We start from the raw sequence: 14,150 nt of genomic DNA on the forward strand, positions 1-14,150 counted from the left end.
TAGAATGAGTTGTGAGACATCAAGTCCATGACCTATATTACACAGCTGTGTCATCAAGATGATGTGTAATTGACTTGCAGGATTGACAAGGGTCATCACTATCCACGTCTAGTCAGGATGGCTTGTCAATGACGGCAACTCCAGAATAACTTCTACCAGTTGTCATGCATGATGGTAACATTGTCCAGATATCGGTACGTGGATTGTAACACTCCACGGACGCTAGATTTGATGAACCGTCATCACCACCAACTACATACAGCAAACCATTCACAGTACACACACCTGTCAAAGAAAGTTAGTTTTAAATGAGAAACTTGCCAGCTATCTTGTTGAAACCTACATTCTTGCAAAAATAAAACAACGGACATAATACCATATCATAGGTTTTTTTTCCTGTGAGTACTTCAGAGGGTTGACCATTTCAATTGTCACTAGTTGAGGGTTTGTATAACTGCCCCCCCCCATATGTGCACACACACACACACACACACACACACACACACACACACACACACACACAGTATACTAACGTCTTCATCAAAAACTATGAACTCAGTACATGTTCTAGTAGTCTGCATTATGTAGCAAGTCATGTGTGAATGTGTAGTGATAGCAAGATTTATTTGATTAACAGTTTGTCTTTACAGTAATTAATGAGGTAGACTTTATTATTTCAAATAGAGAAACTCATCACAAGTACCATAGACCATCACCCTCCATCCACAGAGGGTCTATATATCAGTATGCAGTTTCATCACAACTTGTGAATGCCAAACATGGATAATGTGTTCTATGTACATGTGTAATAGTTGTGTTAGTCTGTTTTTTTTATTTTTCCTTTACTAGCTGTCATTTAATCTTAACCGTTGTCAGTTTAAAACAACAAAACCAAGTTTGACATACCTGCATTTCTCCTACAAAGCGTCATATCAGCTACTTGTGTCCATTGATTCAAATCAGGGTTGTACACTTCTACACTCTTCCTAACTAAAGGACCATCATGGCCTCCAACAGCATACAGCAATCCGCCCACCACTCCAACACCTTTATACCAGAAAAGGAGAAAGATACATCAGACAAATTGTCATGTTGTAGCACCATCTACGAGTCTATGTATTAGTATGTACCAATGAGTACTTGTGTGTATGAATACTAAGTGGTATTTGCACTGCAGTGAAAAACCAAACAAATTATTGTATACATGTACATGTATGCAAATGAGCATGTGATCATTCCAGTACACAAAATCATGTGAACACAGTTATATTTTAACGAAATGTGCTCTTTCAGATAAACATATGGTACTAACAGAACCCCATGGCACAGGGGGTATTTGCACTCATGCCTCTGGGTGTTCTGCTACACTTTCACTTGCTTTGCTTGTGTAAGTACATTTCTATTGCTGCATAGAACATTGCAAGCACTTGCTTTGTTGATAAAGGCTGCTGGTAGCTAGTGTCTGCTAACATTTAGTTTTGCCAACGGACATATGTTAACTCACCTGCCCCACTTCTTCTGCAGCTCATTTCAGCTACCATGACCCATTCATTCATTGAGGGGTCATATCTTTCTACAGAACTTAAACAGTGACGTGACTGGCCATCATATCCACCAACAGCATACACATACCCTGAAGTGCAAAAAAAACCACATGCAATATGAATAATTTAGAGAATATATCCCCAAATATCATAAATATAAACGTAATCTGTAATTTAGAAACTGAACAAGTACAGTCCACCAACACTATCTGACACTAACATCTGTTTTAATGAAGTTCAAAGATAAAAGCAATGTTTACATGTTTACAATATAATACAGCATATATTGTTTTATTAAAGGCCAAGGTTTCAATCCCAGGTTCTTGCATTATTGCTATCTTATCAGTGGTACTACAAGGATTACAAAGGATTATCTTGGCCACAATTTTCTATAAGTCTGTCAGACGACTGTTTTTCACACCTATATTTTGAATCAGTTATCAGAATGAAACTTGGCCTATAAACGCCAAAGAAGGACACAATATTGTGACATTACCTCCAAGAACAGCGACACCAACACTGCTACGTCTGACACTCATAGATGCAATAGACTGCCATTCATTACACTTAGGATCATAACGTTCACATGTTGCTAGACCAGTGGAGCCATCAAATCCACCAATAGCATATATAATACAATTCAATACAGCTACACCAAGTGTGCTCCGTCTTGCTTCCATGGATGCTACTGATGACCATTGGTCTTTTGCAGGGTCATATACATCAACAGTACGTACACGAAGTGAACCATTAAATCCACCTACTGCAAATATTAGGCCATTCATAACGGCTACACCTGTTTGTAAAATATAGAAAATGATGCTTATGGCATTGTAGCACAATTGCATGGATGTCCAAATAACATTGTATCGATTAATGCAGTGCCTTCACACAAATTCCCTGTGGGGGGTAGTGGTAGGAAAGAACTAATACTTGTAAAACTATCAATGCGATGGCAGCGGTGGGACCCAGCCCTTACCATTCATTCTGGGACTTGCGTCTTTTTCCAAGTAATAATGATACATAAAATCTATCTAGGTTTTTCCCACAAAACTGTGTGATGATAATGAGTTTACTATATTTCCATACATGTAGGTATAAAGAGATACTGCTGCAATCAAACTTGTACTGAATTTACAAAACTGAGGACACCATTTTAATTGTCTTTCTGTGATCATATACTGTATCTGTTTAGTTACAATGTATTTACCTGCCCTACATCGTCTGGATGCCATCTCTGCTACATGATACCATTTTTCTTCTTGGAAATCTAAACATTCCACACTTCTTATTGCTTTGGGTGCCTGACCACCAACTACATACAGTAACTAAAAACAAGACAAACAAATTTAATTCAACAATGTTTCATAAGGAGAAACTGAATAATCAAGTCATTGTGAGATCAAGGTCTGTAGTAGACGGATCAAAACATCACATTCGTTTCCATAGTAACTATATTGTAATGTCTATATTTGTAAGGCTTAAAACTTAAACCAGAGTTACGGCTAAAGAAGATAGCTTGATTTTCTAGTCTGGACCAAGTGATGCAAAAGATTAGTTTTTTGTCATGATTTTTTTTTTCAAAACTGTAATACTTTCAAACACAAGCAATCCTATTATTCTGCAATGTTGTACCCGTAACAAGCAACAGCTCATTCAACCCACTAAAAGTTTTGCTAATTTGCAAAACAAAATGGCATATTGTTATGGTATTTATTACTTCTTGGCGTCAACCCTACTAATCTATAAAGGCTTGGGGAGAACCTTACACTCATTAGGACATAAAAATTAAATAAAATTTGTTTATTTGATAATGGGGGGGGGGGGGGGGGGGGTCTTAGGATTTGGGCTTGAGTTGAGAAATCATTCTTCTGACGAAAACTTGAAAATAGCACTAGTCAAGGGCACATAATCTACTAAACATCGAATCTTGAGGACCCAATTTATAAATAAGGACGTAGTTTGTTAGATCAATGGAAATCAATAGAAAACTGTAGCTGAAATAGTTTACATGGTTAAACCTGCCTACCAAACATACAATTTACACATTTTTGAGTTCTCCCAACATCTCTACTTACCTTCGGTAATCCAATTGGAGTCCTAGGTCTGGTTCTTGGAGTTTTCAACATTGATCTTTGATCCGTTGATAACAAGTGATATTTCATAGCCTCAATCAGATAGTCTTTACATGAATTATTAGATTTGACAAGACTTTCTTCTTCAACTGTCTGGACAAGGAACTCTCTGGACAATAAAGGTAGCCTAACGTTTTCCATTAATATTGCCATGTGATCTTCCCTGTTTGCCGAGTCGTTGTGTACCCACGCTATCACCGCTTCAAAAACCTGCAATAATACACAAGATAAACACATCAAAATGCACTGAATATCTTTGTGTTTTAGAAGACTTGCAACAGAATGGGTGACTCTGGATTCAATATCCACATGTTTTAAGTTTGGTGTACATTAGACCAGAGAGAGAGAAGGACAGGAAACTGTCACAAAAGGAAGGTGATTGTTTACTTGAGTGATGTTGGTTACATTAATACCTTGATACTGAGAAGGAACATGGGGTGTAACGTCAGAACTCGACTTGACATTCACATGCAACAACGATGGGGTTAAAATGGGGTAAAAAGTTTTATAAATAGTTTTTTCTTGTGACAAAGTAAGCCTTCAACACAAGCTAACCCCTCAACCACAGACAATTTCTTAATATGGCATATGCCATTCAACTAATCAGAAGTGGATTCTAATTTAGGGAAGGCATTTGACCTTCATGAATTAACGGTTACTGCAAAGTGCTTCTTTTAGCTGACATTTCATATTCAAAATGTCAAAGCCTCACTTTCAACTTTCACAGAATCAAATATGACATCACTTCCTGTGATCATGCAAACAGTCTATTGACATCCCCTACTTACTTTTTCTTCTGTGGGTACTGTTAGATGATCTGATGATATCAACTCACACACTTGGTCAGCTGATAACGCCAAGAACTCATCACCCTGTATCACCTCACTGTAATCAGTAAATATATCATGGCATTATCACAGAGATGTTACAATCTCATTATGCAAATATGACATCACTTCCTGTAATATTACAAGTATAGTCTATTGTATTACATGCCTAAATATACCGATTGTGAATCTAACAGTATGAGAATATGACATCACTTCCTGTGACCATGCAAATAGTCTATTGTAATTATTACATGCCTATACATCTACTGTGAATCTCACTGTATGCAAATATGACATCACATCCTGGGCAGGTGAAGCTCATATTGCCCAATGGTAATATGCAAGAAAATTACTACATTTGTACATTGTCTAAATTGTGGTTTTAACAAGAAGTTCTCAAATTTGGGCAATCTAGCTGACAATTACAAAAATTAATATACTTGTTAGACTGTGTCTGTAAGCTATGTCCGAAGATACGTCCTGTTGTTCAGCCCTATCAGGCTTAGTAAGTGTTGGCTGATAGCATGGCATGAATGTCTATATACTTGTCTGAATCAGATTAAAATCTGATGAGGTAACTATGACTCAATTTACCCCAATTTCTTCCCTCTAAACAATTTATAGTTATTTCAAGAAAACCTAGAACACTTACCTAAAGTGTTGCATTGTATAATTCTGTGCAAAGTTTAACAATTCACTACATGCATGGACATCAGCAAAGGCCCTGATACCAAGACAATTTGTTGGATGAAGCTGACGTTGTAGAAAATCACAACAGGCGTCTCTTACATCGGGTAACTGAAGCAGATTGGCTGCTGGTAACAATGCCTATATCAAACAAAAACATATTCAAATCAATAATTCATCTGACAAAAAATAACTGATCCTGTTAAGATAATAAAGGTTTGTGTTTATTATGTATGTATCTAAAACTATCAAGTTTAAGATAACTTGGATGTGTTCAAACAGGAAATATGAGATTTATACCTTGGTTGTTCAAGTGTTGAAAATCTTGATTAGCCTAGAATCATTGTTACTGCTGGTCCTGTAACAGTTCTTTTTAATAATAAACAGACTTTTTAGGAAACTGTACAAGTGAATAGACTACTTTCATTCTTTATAGGATGGATTCCTTGAGTTGACTCACAAGACAAAGACATGATGAAAGAAAGCAATTCTGACCTGGACATTATCCTCTGTAACTTGTACCTCAGCTGAGTACACATAATCTACAAGTAGATTCAGTGCCTTGCCATCAATCTCTTGTAATGTAACCTTTTCAGCACGACTCTCAGACAGTTCTCCAGTAAACATTGCAGCAAAATATGGACTGCATGCTGCCAGTACTACTCGATGAGCTGGTATCTGAACACTCTCAGCTTCCAGGACTACATCACATAGTTGGTTTTGTCTGTAAAACATGAAGTATTCAAAGATGGTATCTCACAAAACCATTTTTTTTCAGTGTTTATGTGATGTTTAGAGCCCCATCCCTCCTCTCACCACCACTTCCCCCCATTCCCATCATCTTCATCACCATCTTAGTACAATGCATCTTTCAATGTATACAATAGCTACTGCAGTGTTGCTACAAATGAACTGTTTAAACTTTTGCTATTACTTTGCACAAGAAAACTCCAACCCATTCTCAGTTAGAATCAGGAAAAAAATCATGGGTCAAATGGTTATCATTTTAGAATCCAATATGGCTGCCGAATACCCTGTTTTTAAAAATTTATGGAAAATAGAAGATTGACAATTTCTGGACCCAAGATTTCTTTCATTTTTTAAAAAGGACCGGAAGCAACCTTTTACAGTGTTTATTACTTGTATATTTTTTAATTGATAATACTTACTTTCTCAATATATTAAGTACATCAAATGCTTTACTGGTGTGTTGAGAGTTCCTGTATGGAGGGACTTCATAGGAAAGACCCTCCGGTTCATCCATATTGCAATACATACACCTGAAAGAGAACAAAGTATAGCTGAATATCCAATAGGTTCAAATTTAACATCTATGTCTGATAGTGAGATTTAGCCAGTGAAGTGTTTCAGCTATCAAATTTCTATTGGTTTTCATTGGACAAACAGACTACCACTCTACTAATTTGATAGTAGATATGGTCTATCTGTCCTTGACTACTATTACCAGTAATTTGGTAGTCTAGATACAATGTTTAGTAGTCTATGTGCCCTGGACTACTGCTAATTTGGTAGTCTAGATATAATGTTTAGTAGTCTATGTGTCCTGGACTACTGCTAATTTGGTTGTCTAGATACATTGTTTAGTAGTCTATGTGCTATGGAATACTGCTAATTTGGTAGTCTAAATATGATGATTTTGTGCTGGCCCCTGGATTACTGCTAATTTTGAGGCCTGCTTGTGAGACACTAATCAACACATATTGTCATTTTTCAGTCAACACTGACCAAATGTTTTGTCATTAATTAAGATTAATTATGAGAAATACCAGAAAGTCTAGGTGAAACTTGTTTCAACATTCACGTGTATGAATGATGTTGACAGAGTCAAATTGTTTGGGTCATTCCTTGGCACTCTTCTGTGACATGTTACACAAATAACTGGATTTTTTTTTATCACACCAGAACCAAAGGCACTTCAGGTGAATACCAAACTGCTTTTTCTTTATCACCACCCAAGTCCCACATCATACAGCTGGGTTGACCGAGACACAATCCGGGTTCAAATCTTGCCCAAGGACTTTTAATTAGCAGCTCAGACACAAACAATAACATCAGGGCTCGAACTGCCAAAGTGTGGTGGATTCCCAACCAGCCACTCTTATCATTTTACAGTCATAACCCTACTATCCAATGTATTTGACATTGTTGACACAGACAGCCATATTTGTTCCCATGAGTGAAACATCAAGAAACTTGGACATACATTTTGGTGCATCTGTTAAACAAGATGCAAGCACCTGTACAAGTGCATAGCTACCTACATGAGCTATGACATACATGTGCCAAATGTCTATCTTATCTATTTTATATAGTGCTTTCCCACTCTCTGCTCACAGCACTTTACAATGATTATCTCTGGCATGGATCTAAAGTGGCACAATGGCCCTCTATACTTCCTTAACTTTCTGGGGAGCATACAATCTATTGCACCTCTGTAACTGTTAGGATTAAAGCATTCACATTGCAACCACTATCCTACCAGGTCCCCAATTATACAGCTGGGTTGACTGCATAATCATGGTTCAAAACTTGCCCAAGGACTTATTTTGCCACTTTGTCACTCAGAAACAAGAATGGCAAGACTCGAACCTGCAACCTGCCGGCCACTCAAAGCATTCGAACACCATAATGACAGCATACAGTGTACACTACAGTCTATGGATTTCTTACCTCGACAATGTGACAGTGTCCAGCATAGGTAACTTCTCATCACAAATGATGTAGTACGAAGACCTCATACTATCACTATCAGTATCACTATCACTGTTAACTTTTAAACGATGCATCATGTATGTTTAATATCACTCAATGTTTGCTTCTGAGTATTGCAGTAAACAGTTCTCCAATTTATAGATGTTGTCACACAGGAAACAATTTGCATTTACCTCATCACCAGTGTTACAAGGTTAGATATTTACATTGAGGTTGTGTGTACAATAATAATAATAATTATACTGTCATCACGTTTACATGTATACTATCATCAAATATATGTTTACTATGGACAGTTTGATCCCAGAATGACCTAGCTGTCATTGTATTATATCCTGACTTAAACCTACCAGTAATTAGGAATACCAACGCAAATCTTCTTTGACCTTGTAGAGGAAGCGTCTTCTAAAAATTGTCATTTTCAAATCACTTTCTGACTTTTCATTTCTCTCCAAATCAGAATCATTGCTCCATGACTACCTTTATATTTATATTTCTTGCATTAAATTTCTTCATATAAAATAAATTACAAGTAAAGCAACCATACTAATCGTGCAATCTATGGGAAAGCTTTCACTACTTTGTCTGATGGAATGATAAGCTCTTAGGTCGCAAGGTCATTCAACAGTTGTCATTTCGCCTTCTGTTGATTTTATATTGAGTATTACAAAGTTACAAGTCACAGCTGTCATTTTTGTAACTCAATCTGTGTATAACCATCATTTGTCATGCCGCAAAACATACTTCTGTGCATATAAACCCAAATATATAAGTCTACTAAGATTGAATACAACCGTATACAAAGCCAGGGAAAAACAGATAATTATCACATGCACAGTACCAGACACTGTAATCACATCTCTTTTCATTGTAGTCTGTAAGATACGATTTGTCTTACTACATCTATCAGCTAGCACTCACAATGCTTATGAAAGGGATTGACTGATGCACGAGGGTGCTCCGTCACGGCACACCTTACAGACTATCTGGACTGCATACGTTTAAAAATAAAGTTCACAGAGAATACAAGAAAGTCAGAAATTTGTACAAATAAAACTTTTCATCACAGAGACTGGTGTGCCTATTAACGCTGGATCTAATATTGTGTACATGGTTGGATAGGATTCAAATACCATACCAAAGACTTGGGTCATCTAAGGACATTCATGTCTCATCTCTCAGGAGGACTTATCAAAACCAGTAATGCATTGACAGGATAAACCTTGTAATCCAAGGTTTACACAGTCAAGAAATTTACCAATAAATCTCAATAAGTATTATATATGACGTGGTGGATCTGTTTTTTTCATGCCTGATCCGCACTAAAGGCGACTATTGAGTATTTGGTATCAAGCCAAAATTAACAAAAGTCCTTGCTTTCAATGTTAAAACTACTAGGAGGGCCTTTTTCACTGGTATCTGGCTTATCTGGAGATTGAAGGCTTGTCTTACAGTAGTTGAGATCTTACCAGACTTTTCACTTGGTGTCTACCCTTCGTTGAGTTACATAGGCAACACATGAAGAAACACATTTGTGACATTTGCCTGGCAACACCCACTACAAGATGTGTTGATCAGTTCTTTGGCTGTGTAACATCTGGTGCAACATCACCAAGGCTGTCTTACTAGCATTGTGTAAAAACCTGACAGGTTGAGTCAGATATATTTTGTTAGTATGACTGTACAGTCTCAGTCAGAGGTCCGAGTGCTCTCAAATTGTAATGAAACACTGACACCAACACTTCTGAAGTTGGCACCGATTTTCTCCATGTAAAATATCTATCTCATTCATTTATTGTTGGCAAGATTGAGACCACTTAGATTTCTGATTGAGAAGGAGAGCCGCACCAACCAAATATATCTAACTCCATACTCAAGTCAGTGCCTCCTTGCAATCAACATTACATCAGTATTTCATTCAGTTATACTATTACTAACCATCTCAATCAAGCAATACCAAATCACACATAGTGTATAAAAACCTGGTTTCCATATAAAAGTATGCTATGATACTGTTCAAGATATGGAAGTGTGAAATTTTACCAGATTTACCCTTCTGTTAACGATCAAAATCTCCACACCTCAGCAAAGTATACAATGCTACTTCAGTAGTATACAGACACTGAGTGCTATTAATGCTGAAATATTGGTTTACTAACTTCACATGGATGTAATATCCATATGTTTATTGAACTAAACATGATTTTTTTTAAATGATTGATGGATTCTGTCTGCCATGTCAGATTTTGTGATATGTACATGATATTAAAAATGTAATCATTCAATTTCATACATGTATTGTATTGTATTGTATCAACTCCACCCCAATAGCAATTTATAGCATTTATTTTATTCATTTTTTAGACACCTATATGCAGCTGTTATAACCATCAAACACAATATTCTGTGTCTGTAGTGTTGTGTGTTTACATCGCGTAACATAAAGATAGATATAGATAACACCACAATGTACATATTCACCCGTGCACGCACCGAACGACAACACAGTGACATCACCGATCACTGTCTTCAGCGTCGGCGGATATTTAATCTCGCGGAGTTTTCATTTAAACTACGGCATATGAGGTATAATTATGGATCTTACCTTTATCACTGTGAGTACTAGCACCCTTCTCGAGGCTAGATACCCAGTGAAGCTATTTCCTTTGTAATTTCTTTGCAAAAATAGCGTTTTCTCCGCTTATAAGCAAGAAATCCCCAGATATCGCGAAGTTCTCGTTATAAGCGAGATCCACGTATCCGTCCAGCTTGTGCGCATGATGGCGCCCTTCTCACTCATTTGACGTGTCCTTGGATTTTTTGGACGTGTTTCCCGCAAGGTCGTTCTCTACACCCGTATCTTTCCCATCGTTCGCGTGTTGGGTTGCAAGAAAAACACCTCCTTTAATTTTGTATTTTATTTTGTATTTTTTATTTTAGTCATTTTCCTGTCTCTATTTTTGTACTTACGAGGCTGGAAATATTTTGGGAGTGAGACTGCCCTACTGGAACGTTTCAGTTTTTAGAAATGTTTTGTTAGGTACAATAGCTTACTCGTAATAGCACACACCGTAAATAATATCGCATCACCTGTTGATAATGTATTTTTGTAGCTTTGTACATGATCAAATCAAGTTGACTTTTAGGTCCGCACCCAAAACTCAGCGCCCTCAACGGCGATCATGATTTCGACCTTTTTCTGTACTGCTTATGGGTAATATCAACCAATGATTAACATGTATAATGTCTAATTATTGGTATTTTAACAAATTTCAGTGAAAAGATTGTGGTTGTTTGTTTGATCGAAAAATTATAGTCCAGTTACGCCAATACAGTTAAGTTTCAACATGGTAACAGATTTAAAAGCAAACTTTAGCTCTTTCTATAAATAATTCACCATTAGTGAATCGAATATCCCTTTTGTTATTTGATGAACAAATATCCCAGTTGCAGCTAGTGCAGGTTAAATAGAGCATCGTGATCACCATGACTACAACAGACGGGTATTGATGCGTTGAAAAAAAAGGTGCTTTAAAAAAGAAAAATAATCATTTTTCTGAAATTATTATTGAATACTATTTGATATTCATTACTTAAAAAAGAATGCTTTCTATGCTAAAACACATCTCAAAACAGTGTTACAGTATAAAAATAACGAGGGTATTGTCTTGTAGATGGTAAACTTGAAGATCAGTATATAGACTTGTACAGTATGTATATTTCGTTCCATGTTATTGACAATGCAATAAAATATCATGAACACTGAATAGAGTTGCGTTAGATTGATCATCACCAATCAACACGAACGTATCACGTGTACAATATTCTTTCACCACCAATGATGTGTTCGTTTCCTGTTTCTACGCAACAATAGTTCAATAGTGCAACAGATGAAAACGCTTGTGGTGTTTCCATTTACATATAATATCCCCTTGGTATATTTGAATTTGATGATTCCCATACATATAGCCACTAAGACCGCTATATTGCTATAGTCGTCTGGATATGGTTTTACCATGTTGTCAGTTTCTTTCATCAGCCAAAATACTAGTATCCATAAGTTGTCCGTTTCCATGTGTTAACTATATCTGAATTAAAAATATCCATTGACAATTTTATTAACAAAAATTCCAAATGTTTGTCTCCGATATTAACAAAAAGAGTCTGCTCTATTTCCCGCCATTTTCTTGCCAAGACCAGTATTTCAAGTCGACTGAGCATTACTATGTTATTTGTGTGAGCTGATTTACATGTTCATGTCTCTTTCAGACGCCATATTATCGTTAATGTTCAATATATTGCACTTTCTTCCATTTTTCCTGATCATGTATTTTTTTTAATAAAACGTATTAAATACCACGTGCTTTGTGTGTAAAATCCAATGATTCCGGTTTGCTTTAAACCAATATTTCTCTGATTATTTGTACTTATGTAAATTAGATGTTACCCCGCCTGTTGCTTATCCTGTTAGTGTCACCAAGAAAATGTGAAAGAAAATCTCAATGTCCTACTTAGCAAAACCGGGGTATAGACGCCGTAAAAAAGTTCCCATTAACATGACTATAGTATCAGAAATAGCCACCCTATGTAATAAAATGTGCACTTTAAAAGACGGAATTTGAGAAACAACTAAAATTTTATGATGCGAAATAAATTTGTACATTATTTACTGTCTGTGTGAGAAAGAAGACGTTTACAAAGATGTATGTAGATATTATCTTTGCCAGGCAGATGCGTGGTCCCAGAAGGAAAGATCTCGATTCTACTATAATTCATCTTAGTATACGAGCAAATGGGCCAAAATGACGTCATACGGGACCTTTGGACATTTTTTAGTGACAAAGATTCAAATGGGTCATGTTTCATGAACATTATGAGACATAAATTAAAAACATAATCGAATTAAGGTATGGTATAAAAACAGATGAAACCATATATTCATACAGTAACAGTAACTTATATAAGTGATGCAAGTTTGGCTATTTGAAATTTACATGACTGTGTTTCGTCTTTGTTTCGGAGGGGGACAACCTCATAATGTTGGAGATGGGGAAGTGTGGCAACTGCATAAGTTATGAGATGGTGGGGGGGGGGGTATTGGGAAGTGGTGGGATCATATTGAAAATCAATTAATACTTGATACGTTATCGGAAGGTAGCTTGGTGCCATGATACTTGTTTGCTTAAGAAAACTGGCCCAGAACCTATTTACATCCGAGTGTCCTTATCAGATCACCAATACATAGGTCTTTTGTTGATAAACACTCCGCCATCAATATATCATTTGCCAGTGTAGATATAAATATATCATTAAAGTTCAACATTTTACTCGCGGATGAACATTCTCTCCTTTACAAAGTGACAAGTCCCGGCACTTAGAAAACCACTTCGTTTCATTCCATTTCATTTTTAGATCGAGGTCAAGCTAGTGAACTAAATGTTTAATTATTCAATAGACAATTGATGAAATTCGTTAAATTGTTGTTGATGTTTATTCATGGAGGAACTCAAATAAAATACACAATAATTTCAACAAGTGGATGCATACTAGACTTACACATCCTTCCAACTCCTTCAATTTATTTTTCTGTGTTCCTTCCAATTTTTCACGTATTTTTTCTTCCATCAAAGCTCTTTTCGTTACTAGCTTCATCTACTGATGCATCAATCTGTCTGTCTGTCTGTCTGTCTGTCTGTCTGTCTGTCTGTCTGTCTGTCTGTCTGTCTGTCTGTCTGTCTGTCTGTCTGTCTGTCTGTCTGTCTGTCTGTCTGTCTGTCTGTCTGTCTGTCTGTCTGTCTATCTATCTATCTATCTATCTATCTATCTATCTATCTATCTATCTATCTATCTATCTATCTATCTATCTATCTATCTATCTATCTATCTATCTATCTATCAACCAGCCAGCCAACCAACCTACCTATCCACCTATCTACATATGAATCTTTTTTCGCACGTAAAGTGTTTGCGTCGGATCGTTTCTCTTTCAAATTTTCTAAGGAGAGATTCATGAGTTTGTTTATTGCTTAGTGGGCAATTAGTAAATTATTATATTAATAATTTAACAGGAGGGTACAAATGTGCTGACGTGGCAGAATTCGATGAAAGAAGTGACATTCTGATTGTAGTTGTACTGTACTGTACTGCCCCCTGTCGACCATGAAATGATTTACACCATAGCAGACGGGATACGTTTTGGGACAAAAATTAACTTAATAACC

The 14,150-nt window shown here is 36.5% G+C and overlaps 1 protein-coding gene across 1 annotated transcript; it reads right to left on the minus strand.

The window, feature by feature from the left end:
* On the minus strand, positions 1-7,955 carry LOC144452035 (kelch-like protein 3). Its single transcript, XM_078143033.1, has 11 exons — positions 7,888-7,955; positions 6,366-6,476; positions 5,692-5,920; positions 5,162-5,337; positions 4,468-4,564; positions 3,623-3,889; positions 2,755-2,872; positions 2,041-2,340; positions 1,505-1,633; positions 907-1,047; positions 1-285 (listed from the first exon to the last, which is right to left on the minus strand). Exons 1-11 carry the CDS (start codon positions 7,953-7,955, stop codon positions 113-115), a joined length of 1,809 nt encoding a protein of 602 aa, XP_077999159.1. The 3' UTR covers positions 1-112.
* Between the last annotated feature and the right edge of the window lie 6,195 nt (positions 7,956-14,150).

This window comes from Glandiceps talaboti, chromosome 22 (genome assembly GCF_964340395.1).
Source record: "Glandiceps talaboti chromosome 22, keGlaTala1.1, whole genome shotgun sequence".
In the NCBI taxonomy this organism is placed as follows: domain Eukaryota; kingdom Metazoa; phylum Hemichordata; class Enteropneusta; family Spengelidae; genus Glandiceps; species Glandiceps talaboti.

What these genes read in the sequence shown, in the direction of transcription:
- LOC144452035 (XM_078143033.1), bottom strand. Translation starts at nt 7,955, where the DNA reads ATGAGGTCTTCGTACTACATCATTTGTGATGAGAAGTTACCTATGCTG. An exon ending in CAGTACCCACAGAAGAAAAA is followed by an intron (nt 3,890 to 4,467) that starts GTAAGTAGGGGA and finishes GTATTATTGCAG; the next exon opens with GTTTTTGAAGCGGTGATAGC. An exon ending in GCTTTGTAGGAGAAATGCAG is followed by an intron (nt 286 to 906) that starts GTATGTCAAACT and finishes TTTCTTTGACAG; the next exon opens with GTGTGTGTACTGTGAATGGT.